The following is a 21,037-nucleotide window of genomic DNA, read 5'->3' as shown; positions in this document are numbered from 1 at the left end:
TGTTTTTTTCTAATTTTTTTCTCCTTTAAGAGGCAAGTAATTTTGGAATACATAGGAAGGTCATGATAGCTTTCTACAAGTAAAAGGTCTTTGTTGATGGTAATATCCTTTTTTGTCTTGTTCCAAATGGAGGCAGATTTTTCCCCATCAAAGTTAGGAAAGAATTGTCTAGCAATTTTTTTGTCTAATAGTGAAATGAACTCTTTGGCAGAGACATATTATATAATATACATCACCAGAACTCTTTAGGTAGCAGTGAAATAGTATTTAAGATTTTGTGTCTTTCATGATTTCATGAAAACACAACCAGAACAAAGGGAAAGGCATGTGATTTGAAATTAAGGCACACTTTAGTAATGTGCTACTTTCAAAGTATTGGTTTCTGATATTCTGGATTGTGGCAGTTCTAGGGACAGGTACTAATCCATTGAGTGTTCCTGGGCTGTAAAATGAGTCATTGCGAATTTGTGACTGTTCTGAGCAGTGCACTTATTTGGCGTTTTAGTAAATTGTCACAGTGATAAAAGGTAGTACTTTTTGGACTGAGGATTTTAGAGGTAGCAGAAAAGCAAATTTAGGTTTCACATTATTTTGGGGATAGGAAAGAGGTTCTGGGGCTCCTAGTTGACTAAAACATTGAGAATTGTTTCAGTTAGTGGTTTTCAACTCTATCAGACTCACACCCTCTTACAATAGATATTTTGTGGTACTTCCTTGGCTATCCTGAAATGAAATTCATAGATAAGTTAACTGTTCTCACATGTAACTTTTTAAAAGTTGGCATAATGCCCCAGCTATGATAAAGGAGAAAGACAGGACACTATATCATTTAAATGCATATTTAGGTTCTACTATACCTAATTAATGATATGTTTGCAAATGTATATAGTTTGGCTGTAAATGTGACAGCCATACTGCAGACTGATTAAGATATGTTGTAGTGGTTACTTAAATGGTATTTTTATGTGACTTTCTGTAATTAAAGACTTTTAGTAAAGTTCCTAACAAGACAAAGTACAGCCTTTTCTTCATTCATATGGGAGTTACATTCTTGGAAGACTGATTATACATTAACAAGTACAAAATGTATTTTGTGTTTATGTATAAAATGGAGTTAGATTCTAGGCTCAGGTAATTATGAGTGGGTTTTTTGCTTCCGTGATTGGATAATGGAAAATTGTGGGATGTGTGCCCACTGTCCCAGTTCATCTAACATCTTTAGTCCTTGCCCTCTAGATATCAGTAGTACCTGTTGTCACTGTGACAGCCAAAGTCACTTCCCCAGATTTACACAATGTATTCTAAGGAGTAGTTCTGCCCCTGTTTAGAACTGCTGAAAGCATGGGGCTTTCTGAGTGATGTGTGTATCTTAAGTGTACCCTCCCTTTCTCTTCTCCCTGCATGACAGTATAGTTACAGTATAAAGACTTGGAAATAAAATGTGCTGTTAAATATTTTCCCCATACTGTGTATAACCGTCTAATATACTCTATTATTTATTATGTTTATTGTTTTTTTATCTTTCTCCCTTTGCCGAACTGTAAACTCTGCAAGGGTGGGCTTTTTGTTTGTTTGTTCATTCCTAGAATAGTGCCTGCATAGCTGTTTAAATATTTGTTGACTGATTGTATTAAAAATACAACTTCAGCACTATTTTCCTGTCTATTTCATCATAATACTAAATTGCATTTTATTTCTCAAACACACCTATTGCCTCATATGCTGTGCTTTCTGCCTAGAGTCCTTATTTTTCCCCCTCCCTTTTTCACCTGGCAAATTAAGACTAGTTTTTCAGAGTAATCATCCCCACTGCTTAGACATTACCTTCCATCAGGCTCCTAACTTAGTTAATTATGTCTTCAGCTTTCTTTTTACTTTATGTTCACTTTTATGGCTATACTTAATTGCTTGTTACAAGTTACACTTGTAATTTACTTGCTTACATGTGTTTCCTTTCTGGGCTACAAACCCCGGAGGGTAAGAGACTCTATTCACAACACCTAGTACCTGGTAAATTAATGATACAAGTAGAATTTCAGTCTGAAATGAATTTAAAACTGAAGCTTAATAGAGTTCAAACATACCATTTTTCTGTATATTTTTTATCTTTCCCCAAGCCAGGATTTTCTCTGACAATGCTGAATTATGAACCATTTTATCTTGAAGTTCCCAGTGGTTTGTGTACTAATTGACATATTAAATTCTGATTAGCAATATCTGATTTAAACATTTATTTTTATGGGGGAGGGTCAGGATGACCCATTGGGAATTGTGATACTATTTTAATTTTTAAAGAGCGTGTGAATTAAATGAGAGATATGAAAATGCTTTGTAAAACTGTGACATACTAAACAAGTGTATTTCTTGCTAAGTATTTAGCTTGGTCTGAGAGTAAGCTGCTATCAGGTAAGGGCAGTTATCTTTGAATAATTAGGCTTACCCATGAATATGAATAACTGAAAAGGGCATTAGTATGCTTGTTAAGGCAGTTATTTTTCTGCAAGAATAGAATTCTCCTGAAATCATTATTTGTAGGGTGCTTTTACAGTTTACAAGGGGCTTTTCTGTGTATTATCTCATTTGAGCCACATTCTGAGCTATGTGATAACATTACCATTTTTTAATTGAAGAAACAGTCTCAAAATGTTATTTTTGCCCAAAGTTACATAGCTAGTAAGTGGTAAAACTAGGACTCAAACCCAAGTCTTCAAATCCCAAATCCTTTGTTCTTTCTACTACACAATGTCTGTGTATGTTAGAAATAAAGACCATTGTATTTTAATGAAATATACACAGGGCAGGGTTTTATTGGAATAAAATAAGTTCAATATTTCTTATTAGCCTTTAACCTTTCATTCTTCATTGTCTAGTAAACTTACAATTTTACTCTAAAACTTGAGTTGAACACTTATTTCTCCTAATTTTTTAGTTAAATCCTATTCATGACAAGTTTGGGACTTAGCAGTTTGCCGTCCAAAACCGTTCATGAAGTAGTTTCTTTCAAAAGGGAGTGGCTTAAATTCACCCTAGTCCTGGGTAGTTTATTCACAGAAGCAATTAGAGCCTTTTCTAGTTTGCCTTTTTAGGACATCTAACTACTATTCTGAGCTATCTGTAAGTTTTCCTCATTTCTTTTGTACTACTAAAAATGAATGAAAGGCAGAGTGATTTTACAATTCAATTCGTCCCCAACAATCTTGGTTTATGCATACTATTCTGTGACAATAATTAATAATGCTCTCTTTCACTCTTAAACTTATCATCCTGGTTTGGATGATAAATGTACATACATTTAAAGGCACATGAATTTTCTATCTCTGTGTAACAACTTGCCCCCAAATTTAGCTGCTTAAAACAGCCATTTATTATCTCATAGTTTCTGTAGGTTAGGAATTCAGGTGTGGTTTAGCTGGTGCCTCTGGCCCAAGGTCTCTTAGGAGATTACAGTCCTCCTGTCAGCAGGAGCTGCAGTCTCACCTGAAGGGTCAGTTCAGGGATAATCCAATTCCAAGCTCACTCATGTAGTTGGCAGGATTTAGGCCCATGCCATGTGGGCCTCTCCATAGGGCAACTCGCAGCCTGGCAACTAGCTTCTACCAGAAAGAGAGAGGAGGGTTTGTGGGTGGTAACTCTGAAATCAATCCCTCCCTCCCTCCCTCCCTCCCTCCCTCCCTCCCTCCCTCCCTTCCTTCCTTCCTTCCTTCCCTCCTTCCTACCCTCCTTCCCTCCTTCCCTTCCTCTTTTTTTTTTTTTTTTTTTTGAGACAGAGTCTCGCTTTGTTGTCCAGGCTAGAGTGAGTGCCATGGCGTCAGCCTAGCTCACAGCAACCTCAAACTCCTGGGCTCGAGTGATCCTTCTGCCTCAGCCTCCCGAGTAGCTGGGACTACAGGCATGTGCCACCATGCCCGGCTAATTTTTTTATATATATATCAGTTGGCCAATTAATTTCTTTCTATTTATAGTAGAGACGGGGTCTCGCTCTTGCTCAGGCTGGTTTTGAACTCCTGACCTTGAGCAATCCGCCCGCCTCGGCCTCCCAAGAGCTAGGATTACAGGCGTGAGCCACAGCGCCCGGCCCCTTCCTCTTTTTTAAGGCAAGCACGAGGTGAAATTTACTGAGGGGGAGCAAAATAGGATTATAGAGCAAAAGCAAGGTAAAGGTTTACAGAGCAAGATGCATATGCCATAGATGACTGTATTCATGCCCTTGTAGCAAAAGAGCTGAAATTTCTGAAATGGCATCTCATCATCTCTGCTGTATTCCATTTGCTGGAACCAAGTCACTAAGACCAGTCCTTACTCAGCGGGAGGGGATTGTACAAGGGCATGAATACCAGGAGGTAGGGATCATTGAGGGCAGTCTTAGAGGCTGCCTGTCACAGATGGTCACCTTAATGAAAGGAGAATTGCTTCCACATAATACCTCACAATGGAATATAATTCATTACTTTTTGCTGTTTTTGTTTTCCTCAGAGAAGAAATATGCTTCAGACTGCACCTCCTCCTCCTTTTTTTCCCCAAACCATCAGCACCTATATAGCGCACACAGTAGAATCGACTTCTTGGAATTAACTCTGATTCACAAATTTGATGTCTACAAATTTTCTGCTAAAGGGATCCATATACATTTTTAAATGAAAAATTAACAAGTTTTTATTAATAATTATACATTTGTGGTGGCTTTATTGCAGTTTTGACTATGTAAAATGAGTTCAAAGCTAGGTTTTGAGGGCTTGCAAGCTCATTTGTTTGAAGCCCTATGCCAGAAGACAGAGTTCATAGGTCTGAACCTGGCAAGCTTTGCCCTCCATTAGCACAGACCGCGTATCTTGAGTTTTAGCTGGCTGCCTGACACATTGACTCTGTTGCTTGGGAGGATGGAGTGATCACCACATATATAAATTCTACCAGCTACTGGAAGTTACAGAAAGTAACTCAAAAGGGCATTGGTGTTTTGAAGCGTGAACAAAGCCAGAAAGGGCAGAACATCCGAAGCCTTCCTAACCTCCTTGCCTCCATGGGTAAGAGGGAAAAAGGAACCCCAGTGCTTCTCTGGAGTAACAAAAAGTGCCCAGATTTTTAAAAAAGATGCCCACAGTCTGTCGCCAGCATCTACACTGTTACTGTCAAGAATTAGGAAGGGCCACAAAATTCATTTACCTCTCCCCAATACTCAGAGCCTCACCTCTACTCTTTGCTTTGAGGCCATCAGGATTAAGCTCTTCATCTCTGTTTACATTAACTGTAAGAAGCCTGGAACTCTAGGGCCATTCCTCATGCCCACATAGCTGTCTGTTTACTTTTCTATCTGGATCCCTTGTCTATCTTCTGTTTCTTTCACTGGACTTCCTTTATCCTCTCCTCTGAGCATTTCCTTCAGCTTTTTGTTAAGAATGAAACTGGACTTTTCACCTGTGATGCTTTTTCCCTGCCTTCTCCTGTGGTCTTCTCAGTGAGTGGCTGTTTTTCCTCTCACATCCCTCATATTGTTTGACCTAAAGGTGGGTGTAGAGGTCCTCCTTGCTCCTCATTTGTGTTTTCACACCCCTCTCTTTCCCTTTTCTCTAAAAACTCCAGCTTTGAGTCTCATCAGTCTCTACCTTGTTATAATCATCTACAGACCCCTTAATCATTCCCTCATTTCCTCCTAGTTTGTGATCACTCTTTCTAATACTACTACTGTGATAATTTATGAAAGTTCCATTATTTACATCAACAGTTTTCTAAAAGTCTAGACTTCTGCAATGATCACATCCTCTATCCTGCCTTGAGGTACTTGCTTCAATGGTCATGACTAAAATCCCTTTATAATCACAATATCAAGCATCCTGGTCACTGCCTTACGTCCTCCTAACTGTACTACTACTACTACCCCAGTGCCAATATTCCCTCAGTCCTTCTGTTACCTACAGTCTATTAATTCTACTGCTTTTTAACTAGACTTCATTATAATCATATCCTTGTATATACCTTCAACTCAATTGACCCCTTCCTCTTCCTTTGTTATCCTTGCCTTGTAAAATTTCAGTTAAATCCAGCTCTCTTCTTCATGCCTGTCTGCTTCTGTGCATTCAAATGTAGCTGGAGAAGAACACAGCCATGCTGACTGGTTTCACTTTAAATTTATAATCATGAGCCTCAGGAGGACCGTTAGTGTTCCCTGGCAGTCCTGGTACATTTTCCTGGTCCTTCAGTGTCTTATTCCTTCTCCTCTTTCTTCAAACCACTCACATTTCTTTCCCCATTTTTACTTTAAAAAAATAGAAGTAATCTGAAGAGAACTTTCATAAGCTCTTACCACCATATCCACCTAATTAATTTCCTCTGATTATTGTACTTCCCATGCTCTATTTGATCGGTAAATCCCATTCTTTTCAATTGTTCATGAACATTGTTTCAGAATTTCTTCCCCTCATGTACCATTAATTTTTCTTTTCTACTAAAAAATTTCTATCAATGAATAAGCATGTTCTAATTTATTCCATCTTATAAAATGGAATCTCTTCTGACTCTACTTCTCCCTCTAGCTACCACCCTATTTCTTCACTCCCCTATACAGTGAAACTCCTTGAAGAGTTATCTGTACTTACTTTCTCTAGTTCCTCTTCGCCCATTTTCTCTTAAATCCTCTTTAAGCAGGCTTTGGTCTCACGATACTACTGTTGTCAAGATCACTGGTGACCTCCCTGTCCCTAAATCCAGTAGTCAGGTCTTAGTTATTATTTTATGCTACAGACCATGGATTTGACATAGTTGATTATATACTTTATGAAATATTCTCTGATTTGACTTCCCAGATTTCTTCCCACCACATCGGCTGCTTATTTCAGTGCTCCAGAGCATAGTCTTCAGGTCTTGCTGTATCCATGGTCACTTTTTTAGTGAACTTATCCCATTTATATGCCAAGAAAACTCTCATTCGTATCTCCAGCCTACAACTTTTTCCTAAACTCTAGACTATCCTATCCACTGCCAGCTTTACATTCTCATTTGGATGTCTAATAGGATTATCAATCCTAACATGTCCAAAACTGAACTTTTTTATTTTTTTGAGACAGGGTCTTGCTCTGTTGCCCAGGCTGGAGTGCAGTGATACCATCATAGCTCACTGCATTTTCAGACTCCTGGGCTCAAGTGATCCTCCTGCCCCAGCCTTCCAGGTAGCTGGGACTACAGGCTCATGCCACCATGCCCGGATAATTTTTTTCTATGTTTTGTGGAGATGGGTTCTCACTGTGTTGTTCAGGCTGGTCTCGAACTCCTGTCATCAAGTGATCCTCCCATCTCAGCCTCCCAAGGTGCTAGGATTATAGGAATGAGTTGCCATGCTTGGCCTCAAAACTGATCTGATTTTTCCACTCAAACCTACAGCTCCCACAGTCTTCCTCAACTCATTAACTTCCTTAAGTGTTACCCTTGGCTCCTCCTTTCTTTCACATCCTACATCTAGTCTAAACTAACAATATATCCAATTTGACAGTCATTTTTAAGTTCAACGTTTATTTGGAATCTTAGTGAATCTTACCCCAACAATATTTGCCCTACTCTAGGCTACCATCATCTTTGAAATAACAGCTTTTCTGGTTATTGAAATAACCCCCTACCTAGTCTCTCTGCTTTTGTCCTGTAACCCGTGCCCCTTTCCACACACATTTGTCTGTTCCTAATTGTAACCAGAGTGGTCCTTTAAAAACATAAATCAGATGATGTCTCTATTTTCCCCAAACCCTCTAATGGCTTCCCAACTCACACAGTAGAAAAAGTAGACTTGTATATCCAAGTATTTCCAAACCATTCTTAAAAGTTTTTAAATAACTGGATCCAGTATTGGTTTCTTAATTTTAATTAATTAAAGTTAAAATGTAAGCAAACAAAATTTAGTTCCTAGCCACATTTCAAATGTCATATGAGGCTACTGGCTATCAGATAGTGCAGTTCTTTACCATCTGGCCCCTATTCTCTGACCTCATCTCCTACTGCTTTCTCCTTTGCTCATTCTGCTCCAGCTATAACGGTTTCCTATTCTTTGATCATGGCAGACAAGTCCTATTACAGAGTCTTTGCATTTGCTGTTTTCTTTGCCTAAAAACCTCTGCCCCCCAGTAGGTGCATAACTTGTCCCTTCACCTTCTTCAAGTCTTTGCTCACATGTCTCCTTTTTAGAGTGCTTTCCTTGACCAACCTATTTAATATCTGTACCAATTGATTGCCCTGTCTTCCTAGCTCTTAAATGTTCAAACTGGCTTCTGAAAGAAGAGAGCTGGGAGGGGAATAGCGACCTGATCTAGAAGGGAAAGCAGTGAAATGTGAGAATTGTCCCAACAGACAAATGAACATGTTAGGCAAAAGTACAGAGTAAAATAAAGTTGAATAAGTGACTGTATCCCCTGAGCTTGCTTACTACTAGGCAGCTTAGATCTGCAGTCCCCAACCCATGGTCTGTGGACTGGTGGGGACTGTGCCACAGAGCTCCACCGCTTCCCCATCTCCTGTCCCCTGTTCATGGAAAAATGTGTTCCATAAAACCGGTCCCTGGTGCCAAAAAGGTTGGGGACCACTGGCTTAAATGATCATTTTTTTATTTACATGGCAACCAGTGATAGATTGTACACTCCTTAAGTGCAAGGCTCTGCCTCAGTGTCCTCTTAAACCTTCTTTGGCACCTAGCATAGAACTTTAACCAAAAGGCAGTTTGAAATCTCCAATTATGGGCCACCTATTGGTTAGCCTTTTGTGTTTTACATTCTGTGGCTGCCTCTCTGTCCTCTGTTCTTTTTCAGTGGCAGCAACTGGTATACTTGCTTATGGTTTACATGTGTTGGCTTCACATGCCTATGGCTATGATTGTGATATTGACTCATTCTTTCTTTCCTTGTCCATTTTTTGTACTTCTATCTATTTTCCAAAACCAACTTCTCTAAAATCAATTTCTAGATAGGAGGGAGGCTAAGGGTCTGATTTGCTCAAAAGAACTTACTCTATTAGAATGCCAGGAAAACATACATACTCATATGGAGTGGTAAAACTTACTGTTTGTATTACAGAAATGCTTTTTTCAGTTTTACTCTAGATTTTGCTCTTGAAAAATTATTTCTTGATATATTTGTAGAGGTATTTGTGTCCTTAACATTTGATGATCTGACAAATAGGTAAAGATCATAAGAAGCTTCATTTGTAAACCAAGGGATTGGGCAGATAATTATTGAGTCCTTCCAACTCTGTAATTCCATTATTTTGAGGAAAACAGACCCCAGTATCAGATGCTTTAATGGTACTGTGGTGGGCATAAGAGTTTTAATCATTTTTGCTTACTTGTTGCCACTGTTCTTTATAAATGGAGTGCATACTAAAGGCAAGTGTTTGAGTTACTTATGAGTATGTTTTTGTAGCAAGGTCAGAATATGAAAATATGCTTTGAGTTGGTTAACTATATTATCAGGAAACTAGAGTTTGTGTAGTTCTCCAGAGTTATTTTTGATGACTCAGAAGGTTAAGCTGCTATTATATCACCACAATGAACTCTTTTACTGATTTGGGGTTCTGAGTAAACTAGAAAAGTTATTTCTAGTTTATAATAATAATTCGTTGTCAATGGGTGACAGTAAATAATGGTTCTTAAATATATGTTCTTTGTTTTAAATAATGTTAAGTATTGAAAATTAAACATAAAAAGTATTACCCCTAAATGTGTATTACAGAAGTTACATAATAGAGCCAACCCTACAATACAAATAAAAAGAGGTAAGTATCTCCCTTTGCCCTCTCTACTTCTACCCATCCTTCTCCAATTCAGACTACACAGCTCTGTTGCACATACAAATCAACCTGTTTCTTAATTGTGTTCCTTCACAGAAAGTGTGGCACCTACTTTATTTTAGTTTTTATTTTTTACTTATTTCTGCCCTCTAGCAGTTAAACTCTTCTACACTCATCTAAAAGCAGTCCTCTTATACCTAAAGTGCTCCTTATAGACTGTTCTGTGAAGTCCTCACCCCTTTCCTTAGTTGAGAGCCAGATTTTCTCCTCTTTAGTGTGTGCTAAACAGAAGAAACATTCCTATCCATCTGTCATATATGTGTGACATCCAATAGCAGAGAATGAAGAAACTTAGTTTGCTGCTTTTTTTTTGAGACAGAGCCTCACTCTTGTTGCCTGGGCTAGAGTGCAGTGGCGTCAGCCTAGCTCGCAACAACCTCAAACTCCTAGGCTCAAGCGATCCTTCTGCCTCAGCCTCCCAAGTAGCTGGGACTACAGGCATGTGCCACCCTGCCCGGCTGATTTTTTCTATATATTTTTAGTTGGCCAATTAATTTGTTTCTATTTTTTAGTATATTTTTAGTTGGCTAATTAATTTGTTTCTATTTTTTAGTAGAGACAGGGTCTCGCTCTCGGTCAGGCTGGTTTCGAACTCCTGACCTTGAGTGATCTACCCGCCTCGGCCTCCCAGAGTGCTAGGAATACAAGCATGAGCCACTGCGCCCGGGCTTAGCTTGCTTCTTAACACATATACCCAGTTCTGTTGGTGAAGCTTGCAGGGTTCACTACAAAGGACCTTCTGACCAGTTAAGTTGTTAAGGAGAATTGTATGTCTTCTTTATTCTCTATCTTACTGTTTATCTTCTTGTCACGGCTTTTCTCAGATTGATTTTATAAAGTATTTACAAAAATATACTTAATATTTTTCCCGATGATTCTAACTTTTAAATGAACAAAGTTATCATGTGCTTTGTAGTTATGTGGATTTTCCAAATTCTTCTGCCAGTTTCAAGGCATTGCAAAACTTGTAGTATCTCATGGACTTTCTTACTTTTGAAATTTGGTGTTCTTGATAAATACTGATCTTTGGCATCTTGAAATGAACATGTGGTTTTCAATTATTTTGATAATTGAAAGAGAAAAATCACCTCATTAAGTATCCCATATCGTAAAGAGGCAAAAATAAGCATTTTATAGAAATTTTAATGCATTTACCTTAAGTTAGATCATATAGCTAATCTTATCTAACATTTTTGACGTTGTAGGTGATACTGTGATTTGTGATTTGCATGGCTTCAGATGTCATAATTTTTCCCCCCACTTTCTAGGAAGTAACAGCTAGCAGTCGCCACTATGTTGACAGGCTATTTGACCCTGATCCCCAGAAAGTTCTGCAAGGTGTCATGTAAGTAGTATGTATTTAAGAGTCTATCAAAAAGTTTGTTTTCATGCTTTAATCTGCCAAATATTATAATTTTGAAAATGTAAGGATTATAACTTTTTTTTTCATTTGGCTTCTTTTTGGAAAGACTACTTGACATTCATGGCTTTTAATATTTTACTGTAAAGAATTATCTTTTGGATGGTTGTTATCTGGCATGGTTAGCTTCTTTTTTTGTAGAATACTTATTTTACATTTGAATAATTTTTCCTTTGCAGAATGCTTTTGCTACCATAATATTCACAAAAGCAAGAGAATAAAATTGATGATATTTTATAAGTGAAAAGCGGTGGGATAATAGGTCAGTAGGGTTTTTTTGTTTTGTTTTGTACCGTTTTTGGTTAACTCATTAACAGTCACCAACGTTTAAGTCTCCTGTTGATGTTTTAAATATCAGAATTTAGAAAGTAGTATTAGAAAATTTAAATAAACTCTTGATAACCTAAATGTCTTTCTTTTCTCTAAAATTTCCTCATTTTTAATGAGAAGAGACAGGAAAGGAAGCATAAACTGATTATGCTTTTAAAAAAATAAGCAGGACAAATGGTATATAAGATTTTAAGTGACTGAAAGACGAATTTCCTCTCCTTTTGAGTTTGGGATTATCATACTCCTAACATGTTAGTTCTGAGGAAAAAGTTATAGTCTAAAGCTCCTTAGGATCCACCTAACATGGAGGATCCACCAGCTTAAACTATGACCAAGGGATAAATGACACACAAAAGGGTAAAGATGAGATATGATATATTTGGGGTAGCAGGGAGGGCACAAATAAGTGAGTCCTTTTCTTCTTCTCCTACTCCATTAGTGTTATCAGCCAAGTACTTACCTTAATTCTAGCTTAACACTAGGAGGCTTTGTTTATACAAGTTTCTTCAGACACTTCCTCCCCCTAGGCATTGTAGGAGGGATGTCTTGGAGTGGTATGAATTTATAAAGGGAGCTGAGATAAAAGCGGTTTAAGGCTGCTCAGTTATTCAGTTGAGCTAGAAGGGAAAGTGAGCTGATCAGGACCCACTGGAGATACTTGACACTTACCTTAACATCTTCTCAGTTTACAGAAACAACAGGATACAGGATATTTCTTTTTTTCTCATTATGTTAACTTTGCCTTTGTCCCCTTAACTAAAGACTTTATAATGATTTAGTCAACTCCCCTTTAGCCTAGTTTATTACCAGGAAAAGTGATATTAAATCCATCTGTTAAATAAATCAGTTTGGGTTGTACCAAACACATGCATATTAGTTGAGGGGTGGGTTTAATTTAATTCTCTTCCTTAGCCAGGCAGATTCTCCCCACACAGCCAGACAGCTTTGTATATAGATAATTCTAATTATCACTTAAGAGTGCTCAATAAGCAATTTAGTTGAAAATATTAGACTCATTAAGTGTTCAATAAATGATATTAGAAAATGATGTTATCATTATTATTACTGCTACTATGGTTATTTGGGAGAAAGCTAAATTTATTAGCCTAGGATTCTGTGTGATAGACTTGTATCTTGAGTTGTATCTCATATGAATAGTTGATTCAAGTGTTACCTGTCACTTCGAGAAATTTTTCTTTTACCAAAAAACACCGTAGCTTCTCAAATGTTGATAGACTATCAAGCAATAAAAGAACTTTGGGAAAGATTGAATTATAACAAAGCATCTCAGGTGTAGTTTGATAGCCTTAGTACCTCTTGAAAAATTATCAAGTCTCAGACATAATTAGCTGTTAGCTAGACAAAAAAAGTTGTTTATGTGAAGGGATGGTGGAGTAGAAAGATTACAGGCTTTCAAGTTGGACAACAGTGGGTTGAATTCCTGGTTCTGACATTTCCTAGTGGGGCCCCTTCCTAGTTGTGTGCTTGGGCAAGTTACTTAATTTCCTTGAGCCTTAATTTCATCATCTGTAAAGAGAGAATAATACTACCCATCTTGCCAGTTTATTGTGAGAATTAAGTCAGAATTATAAAATTCAATGCCTGATACATTGTACGTACCCACCAGCTGGCATTTAAATGATTGGTTGTTATTAGCCTCAAAACAACTTCAAAAGTAAGGTGATTCTCTTCAAAGAAGAGAAAGGAAAACTCAAATTTTAAAAAAAACAAGCAGATTAAACAGTTTAAACTGAAGGAGAATAGGGAGAGGGACTAGGATTCTTGACTCTGACAAAAGAATGCAAGTGATACCTTATTCTGGTAAATATTATTGCTACTTACAATACTAAAATCTGTTTATATTTTGAAAGAAACAGATCACCCAATATTTTTTCACTTTATGTTAGAGTAGAGCTGACCATATGGAAGTATATGTAGTGTGATTTGATAAAGCTTCCTTTTTTCCAGATAGAAGTATTTATTCTTTTTGACTTAATTCTTTCTTGAACTTTATCAGTCTGAAAATTAATTGTACATCGTCAAGAGAATGAAAAGTGAATTTAGTTTTAGCATTTTATCTATTTTAAGTAATTTTGTTTAATACAATATTGATAGAAGAAAAAGGGGACCAAAATTGTATTTAGGAAAAGAGAGTTGACTTTCCTTTGTATACACATTACATAGTCACCATTGAGTCACAGAGAGACCATTACTAGACCAAAATAGGTAGGTGGCCACAGAGTGTAAACAACCAAAAGTAGCCTACTAATTTTAGAGATGGAAAAGACAGAGGCTGAAATAGTCAGTTTAAATACAAAATATTTAATTGTAGGGACATAAAAGAATTGACAAGAATTACAGCTTTGGCTACATGTCAACTACAATTTTATCATTTTTCTAGTTACATTAAATTTGATTTTTCTTAATAAAGTTTGTGAACTTTTGCCAGATTTAGTCTGAGCTGCTTGGGAAGCTGAGGCAGGAGGATCACTTGAGGCCAGGAGTTTGAGTCCAGCCTAGGCAACATAGCAAGACCCTGTGTCTAATAGATATTAATAGATAGAGAACATATATAACATACTAGCAGAAAAAAATCAAAGAAATTACAAGTGAATAATGAGTTTTCATCATAGTTTATAACTAGTCTACTCAGCTAAGTTAGAACTATAGCTCTACCCATAAAAATAGAAAACTTATTTGTAGATAACTCACATCAAAAGGTACCATTTTACCTAGTGAGTAAGTATGCCCCTGTTGAAAAATAATATTAAGGATCAGAACTGCTTGCTTTTCAGTTCTTGAAGAATGAGGAGTTATCTAGAGATAACTTTTTTGTTAGTAGTACAATATTTAGCATAAACTTGAATGATCCTATTGTATCAAAGGTTCGAATACAAAATTAGATCTTTTTCTCCAAAAGAGCAAAATTTTACATGCATAACTGAATAGAAGATTATTGGGTATGGAGTAAGATATGAACAGAGAGAAGAGGGAGGTCTCTGTGTAGGTCATAAACTAGCCTTTGTAACTATAACAGAGAGTCAGATAAAATACCCTGCATTACAAATTCTGATCTTTCTCTGTTGTGGAGATCTAAGTATGACTTAAAGAAACAATTACAGGACATTTTTTGGTGAAGTTATTATGGTATTGGTTCAGCCATATTAAATCTCATAGTTAAAGAATAACTGTTCAACTGTTTTTGGAGATCATGAAGCTACTTCAACAGTGTGTGTGCGTGTGTGTGTGTGTGTGTGTGTGTGTGTGTTAACATATCTAAATTAGAGCACTCGGTCTGTTTTTTACATTAGTGATTCTCAGTGAAAAGATCAGCAGAAAACCTTATGTGGTCCTATGTTGATATAGTTTATCTTGAAAGGCAGAAGATGATTTAAACAAATGTGGCTGTCTGTGTAGTTTCACAGTTGAATAGAATCAGAAAGCTAGACTAGACTTCTGGTGAATTCAGTCAGGCGATTGTGGATGCTGTAGAATTCTATGGTTTTCACCAAGAATTCATTTCTAAAGTGTCCTTTGAAGTATTTTAATGTCTTGATGACATGAGTTTATTTTGATAGTAATTAATTTTCTGGCTTCAAGAACTTATGGATCTCTGATTTCAGTGGAATGTAGGCAGGTCCCGTTTTCTTACATGAGCTAAAGATATGAGTTCTCATGAAAGAAAGTCTTAGGTTTTTAAGAAGTTTTAAGTTAAAGGGTTAAATTTTAGGATAATTCAAAAGAAATATCCTAAACAAGAAATATCTGTTTAAAAGATATTTAATCAATTATTCCCATAAAAATGTCATGGGAAAACATATACAAAGATGACTTTAATACCAAATGTAATGAAGTGATCTGATTCTTAAATTAAAACTATGTATTCCAAAACAATTCAGAGAATATGGTTAAAAGGGAGGGCAGAATTATCCAGAAATTATTAAATCAAATTGACATAGTATTTACCTGCAGACAAACTGTTTATATATGTATGTGTATGTGATATTAACTTTGAACATCAAAAATGCCTATGTATTTGCATGCATATGTATATATCTTTTCATATGTATAAATCATCTAACTATATGCTGCCAAATTGTTCTATAATATTCTAACTTTTTTTATGTTCTTTGAGAAGATTACATATATAAAAAATTAGTATGCTATGAGAATATTTTGGCATTATTAATACAGTCATTACATTGCAACGCTTTATCATTTTTAGAGAATGTAAGGTGATTTGTAATCATACATTAACAAACAAAAAGTGAAATATAATAAACATCTAATTTCTGAGCCAGTGTTTAAGTTTCAAAATTATGTATTCACTTGTCATTAAGGAACTATAAGATGCTGTGGAAAGAAGATTAAATATTTAAAGTAAATTTTTGATGATTTTTGCAAATCAGAACTGTATCTGAAACTACATATTTTTCAAAAATCTATATTACAGAATAATTTGTTTATAAGACTGAACTAAATTATTGCCAATTCTCAGTTCTTTTCAATTTATACATATAGTTGATATCCAGTAAATGCCTAAGTTGACTTGAGCTGAAATTTACTATAAATTTCACAAGTGCCTCCTTAATCAAAGCCTTATGTGAAAAATAACTTCAGTTTGAATAATAGATCATCATTATGGCAATAGTAACTTTAATTGGAGTGTGAATATTTCTCATTCCCTAACCATACTTGATAACCAAAAACATAGTTCATTTGGATATTTGGATACATTATATTCTCCAAAAACATTATAATAATTATAGGGACAGAGCAGCAGTATGTTTGTAATTTTTGAAGTCCAAATAATATTGTAAGTTGTTTATCATGTTGCTTTATTCTAGCTACCCCAAATATGTGTTTTTTCCCCTTATTTTACATATGAATGTCTTATGAACAGTGAATTTTCGTAAGTAGATCATACTTTCTATTCAGATCGTAGTTTTCAGTATCCATTGTACTTTTTGGCTACTTCACAATAATTAGGCTAAAAATGAATATAGAACATTCAAACAAGAGCTGTTTCAGGTAAGTAAAAAGTTATACTGGTTCAAAATGAAAAATAATACACAGTTATGTACTACATAACAATATTTCAGTCAAAGACCTCATATGCCACAGTGGCCCTTTAAGATTAGAATACCATATTTTTACTGTACCTTTTCTTTGTTTAGATACACAAATGCTTACCATTCTGTTATAATTGCCTACAGTGGTCAGTACAGTAACATGCTGTACAAGTTTGTAGCCAGGGAGCAATATAGGCTAGACCATACAGCCTAGGTGTCTGTATAGTAGCTTAGATACATTCTGTGATGATCGCAAGTCAAATTCACCTAACGATGCATCTCTCAGAACATATCCTTATTGTTAAATGAAGCATGTCTGTAATTGATCTTTAGCTTGGGGCTTCCCAGCTTTTAAGACTTTTAAAGATAATTTTTTAGATAATACTAGGTTTTCAGTTAAAATCCATGCTATTTTTTGACTGTTTAAGAATAACTATACTCATACTTGATTGACAGAAACTGTTTCTTTAGCAGATCTAGATCCCAATTCTCTTTTTACTTTTCCTATTAACATTATGTTAATAGAAATGTTTAGTGTTTTCTTTCTGTCGGTTTTGATCACCCTCATAACACTCTGATTTAGACGTATGTTGTGGTAGGCACTGTACATGTTTTACCGTTTGAACATTTTTTATCTATCATACAAAAATTACTCTCTTTCAAAGCAAAGAAAGTGAAATAGAAAGTTTAACCTCTTTGTAAAAGTTGATACTTCTTAAGTCCATTTATTAGTATACAAATTTAAGATTCTAGCTTAAAATGTTCTTTGACAAATGCATGTTTGACTTCTCTTCTTCCGTTACCAAAGAATGGTATATCCCCAAGGCTTACTTTTTAACCTTTCTACCTGAACATTTTTATCTCACCTCAAAGATAATTTGTTGTGTCTAAAGTCAAGATAGAGCCTTATCTTGCTAAGGGATTTCTCCTCCAAATGTTTTCTGTACCTAGGTGCCCAAACATGAAGTATTTACTCAAGACGTGTCACATATCACATTTCCTATACCTGTTGAATAAATCATCTCGTTAACTACTTCCTCAAAATGTCCTTTGCATTAATGATTCCTATGGCTGCTACCCTAATCAGTCTCACATAACCAGATACCTAGGAGGACTGATTAATTCCTTCAACAAACATTTATTGTCTTCCTAGTGCCAGGTTATGCTAGTATGGGCATATATAAGCATGAATAATGTCATTGCTCTGGAGGATCCAAAAGTCTAATAAAGGTGTCAGATAACTAAAGAGACAATCTACTATAATTTGATTAGTGAGTATTATGATAATGATAATCATAGGAGGTCTTGGGACCATTAAGTGGAGGACATCAGTCACTTTGTTGTCCCTCTTGATTCTAATAATATATTATCAGTTTTCCAACCCATTCCACATTCAATGCTATCTTTCTTAGTAACTGCTTCCTTCATGTTCTTTCTGTGATCAAAACCATAATTATTCCTTAATTTATCCCCCTTTTGTTTATCACTTCTATCATTTTTCTAACTTTATGTTCTATGCCATCCTAAAAGTATACTTTTTTTCAATCAAGTCTCCTTTTACTGTCCCAGAAATGTGCCATTTTCATTTTCAGTATGGTCTTCTATGAATGGCTTTTCCTTTTGCCCTCTGCATTCACATATCTAAATCCTGGCCATTTTCTAAGGTTCATCTTAGTTCCTATCCTTGCCTTCAAACCTGCTAAGCTTATTTAGTATCTACTTTACTTAGCCTTATAAGCTCTCAGTTTATAACATAGCACTGCCTTACATTGTTAGTGTTATTTTTGTCTCTCCAAGAATATTGTGACCTCTTCAGATCAGGCATCTCATTGTGTGATGCTTTTGTATTCTTCATAGAGTCTAGCACTGTACACTGAGCTCAAAAACTAACTGTTGAATTTCAGTAGAATATAAGTAGGGCATTTCCCCCATAACATTTAAAAGATGGTAAGCATGAGATTCTTTTTTTTTTTGATCTGCTGGGAAAAGGATGTTTGACTAAACGTTAGAAATACTTTTATTTGTATAAAGATTTAAAATTGAAACAAGAGGAAAGAGAAAATGAATTTATCAAATTCATTTGTTTTTTCCATCACTTTGTTGTAAATGCCTGATGTGCTGGAGGTAATGGAAAAAACACTTGGCATAAAAGATACGAGTTGAGAATGGCTCTGTCATTTAATATGGGGTTCTGTGAAAAACCAAACTTGAGTTGTAGCCTCCTCATCTGTAAATGGGGTTAATACTACTTAAGGTTGTGATGAAGATGACATAACATAGTAGATATAAAATGCGTTGTAAACTTTAAGGTAACATATAAATCTTGCATAGTTTTGTTGTACTGCCATCTTGGATGATAGTTGTGAGTTTGATTTTACAAAAATATGGATTTCTATGTGTTTCATTTTCTAGAACCATTATAGTTAATGATCTATTGATAATAACTTCTCTGATATTTCCAGATCAGATTGGCTTTCTTGCCTCTCAAGAGGAGACAGACGTTTATCCTAACAAAGTGATGAGTTTATTATGATAGAAGGCACCTAGGAGGGACACCTAACATAGACCTGGGGTATCAGGGCATGCTTCCTAGAGGAAGTGACATTGACATCTAAGCTCAGACCTGGAGAATGAGTAAAGTTAGCCAGGGGAAGGTATGAGGGGGAGGGGATAAGGAGATGAGAGGGGTTGGAGCCAGGAGGGAGGGAGTCGAAGAGAGAGAGAGAAAAAGAACACCCTGGGCACTGAAAGAAGCTTCATCTGTTTTGCTGAATATTGAGTTCCTGCTGCCTCTGAAATTGATTCCTTAATTCAGCCTATATTGTGCTCAGCTCTGCTAAAGATGTAAATACGTGATGATTATCATCTCTTTCAATTTTAACTCTTCATAGAAATGATATACTAGCATTCCTTTATAGTACCAATGAATAGAATTTAGGAACATCTTTTTTCCTTATGTAGCATAGGTATATCCACTTATTAAAACAAGAGCAAGAGTCTTTTTCTTTAGACATTTGTCCATTTTATTAATTGTCTTCTCTGTAGTGTGCATTTACTGTAGGTATAATCTGCCTCCTTCGTGTCCTTTTTGTAAACTATTACGAGAACTTGAAAATTGGTTTTGGAGGGGTTTTTGTTTGCTTTTGTCTATAAAAAATTTAGTTTGGTGTGGTTTCAGATGTTTGGAATGCATTACTATGGTAATGCATGGACGCCTCATTTCTGCCTAGGTTAGAAGAATGGAGAGAAAGAAAACTGGGAAAATATTAGGGTTGGGAGTTCCAGAATAGAGAGAATACCCAGAACAGCACCTGGCACAAAATAGATTCTAAATAAATAGCTGCTGGACAGATGAATGTGCTGCATTAGTATAGGTAGAACATGTTAAGGGAAGATGATGAAAGTAAATCACAATACCCAGCAATGGCCTTGTTGAAAAAAAGAAAGTAAATGATAAGCTGCTAGGTTGGGGTCTATAAACAGATGATTAGGAACTAAGCCTCTAAGAAGAAAACAGTAGGCAAGCATCCATAAGGAGGCCAGAGTTTAGATGTACAATCTCTTACTCTCCTTTGCTAACTGAAGCTTTGCTATCATATAGTGTTTGTTTTTGTTTTGAGGCAGGGTCTCACTCTGTCACCCAGGCTGGAGTACATTGGCTCACTGCAGCCTGAAACTTCTGGGCTCAAGCTATCTTCCTGCCTCAGCCTCCTGAGTAGCTGGTACTACAGGTGCATGCTACCATGCGTGGCTAATTTTTTAATACTTCTTAGAGACAAGATCTTGCTACATTGTCCAGGCTAGTCTCAAACTCCTGACCTCAAACAGTCCTCCTGCCTCAGCCTTCCAAAGTGCTGGAATTATAGGCGTGAGCCATTGTGCCAATATGGTTTTATAGTAATGTGTCAGAACTCGGCAAAATCCTTAGTAAACTTCATTCAATTTAGTCCCATAAACAAAAAATTTGCTGCTTATTTCTTGTAAACCATATTAGAACTGAGGGATAGTTTATAGAGAGGGATAGATCAGGCCTTGAAAAAAAGACCTACCCTGAGACACTGAGCTAATGGAAGAAAAGACCAGGCAGTTTCAGTGTTTGGCTCAAGACTTATAAAAATGCCATTCAAAAACTTGTGGGGGAGAATCTGCTTAGCACATCACTAGTTGTTGGGTGTTATTCTGCAATAACTGAGGAATATATTTGAAGAAAAGGGTTAATTATTACCAGGTTCTTTAATGCCAGTGAATATGAATATGGTTAGTGTTGGAAATGTATGCTGACTGTAACATTTAATTGTTGATTTTTTAAAATAACTTTTTTCTCCTCTGTTTTTCTATAAGACCATGTTTTGCCAACTGTATAGCTTTATCAGGATTTTAATTTTCAATATTGGTAAAA

The 21,037-nt window shown here is 36.1% G+C and overlaps 1 protein-coding gene across 4 annotated transcripts in view; it reads left to right on the top strand.

The window, feature by feature from the left end:
• ARMC8 (armadillo repeat containing 8) overlaps positions 1-21,037 on the top strand; it is a 106,047-nt gene that overhangs the window by 9,872 nt on the left and 75,138 nt on the right. For 3 of the 4 annotated variants that reach the window (XM_012787743.2, XM_012787739.2, XM_012787741.2), the window contains one exon: positions 11,085-11,161. The exons of the other annotated variant lie outside the window; for it this stretch is intronic. In XM_012787743.2, coding sequence (XP_012643197.1) covers positions 11,085-11,161 — 77 coding nt within the window. The remainder of the gene's footprint in view (positions 1-11,084; positions 11,162-21,037) is intronic. 4 annotated transcript variants of the gene reach the window in all.

The sequence above is a fragment of the Microcebus murinus genome, chromosome 1, assembly GCF_040939455.1.
Source record: "Microcebus murinus isolate Inina chromosome 1, M.murinus_Inina_mat1.0, whole genome shotgun sequence".
Taxonomy (NCBI): domain Eukaryota; kingdom Metazoa; phylum Chordata; class Mammalia; order Primates; family Cheirogaleidae; genus Microcebus; species Microcebus murinus.
This window is presented reverse-complemented; position numbering and strand designations above follow the sequence as displayed.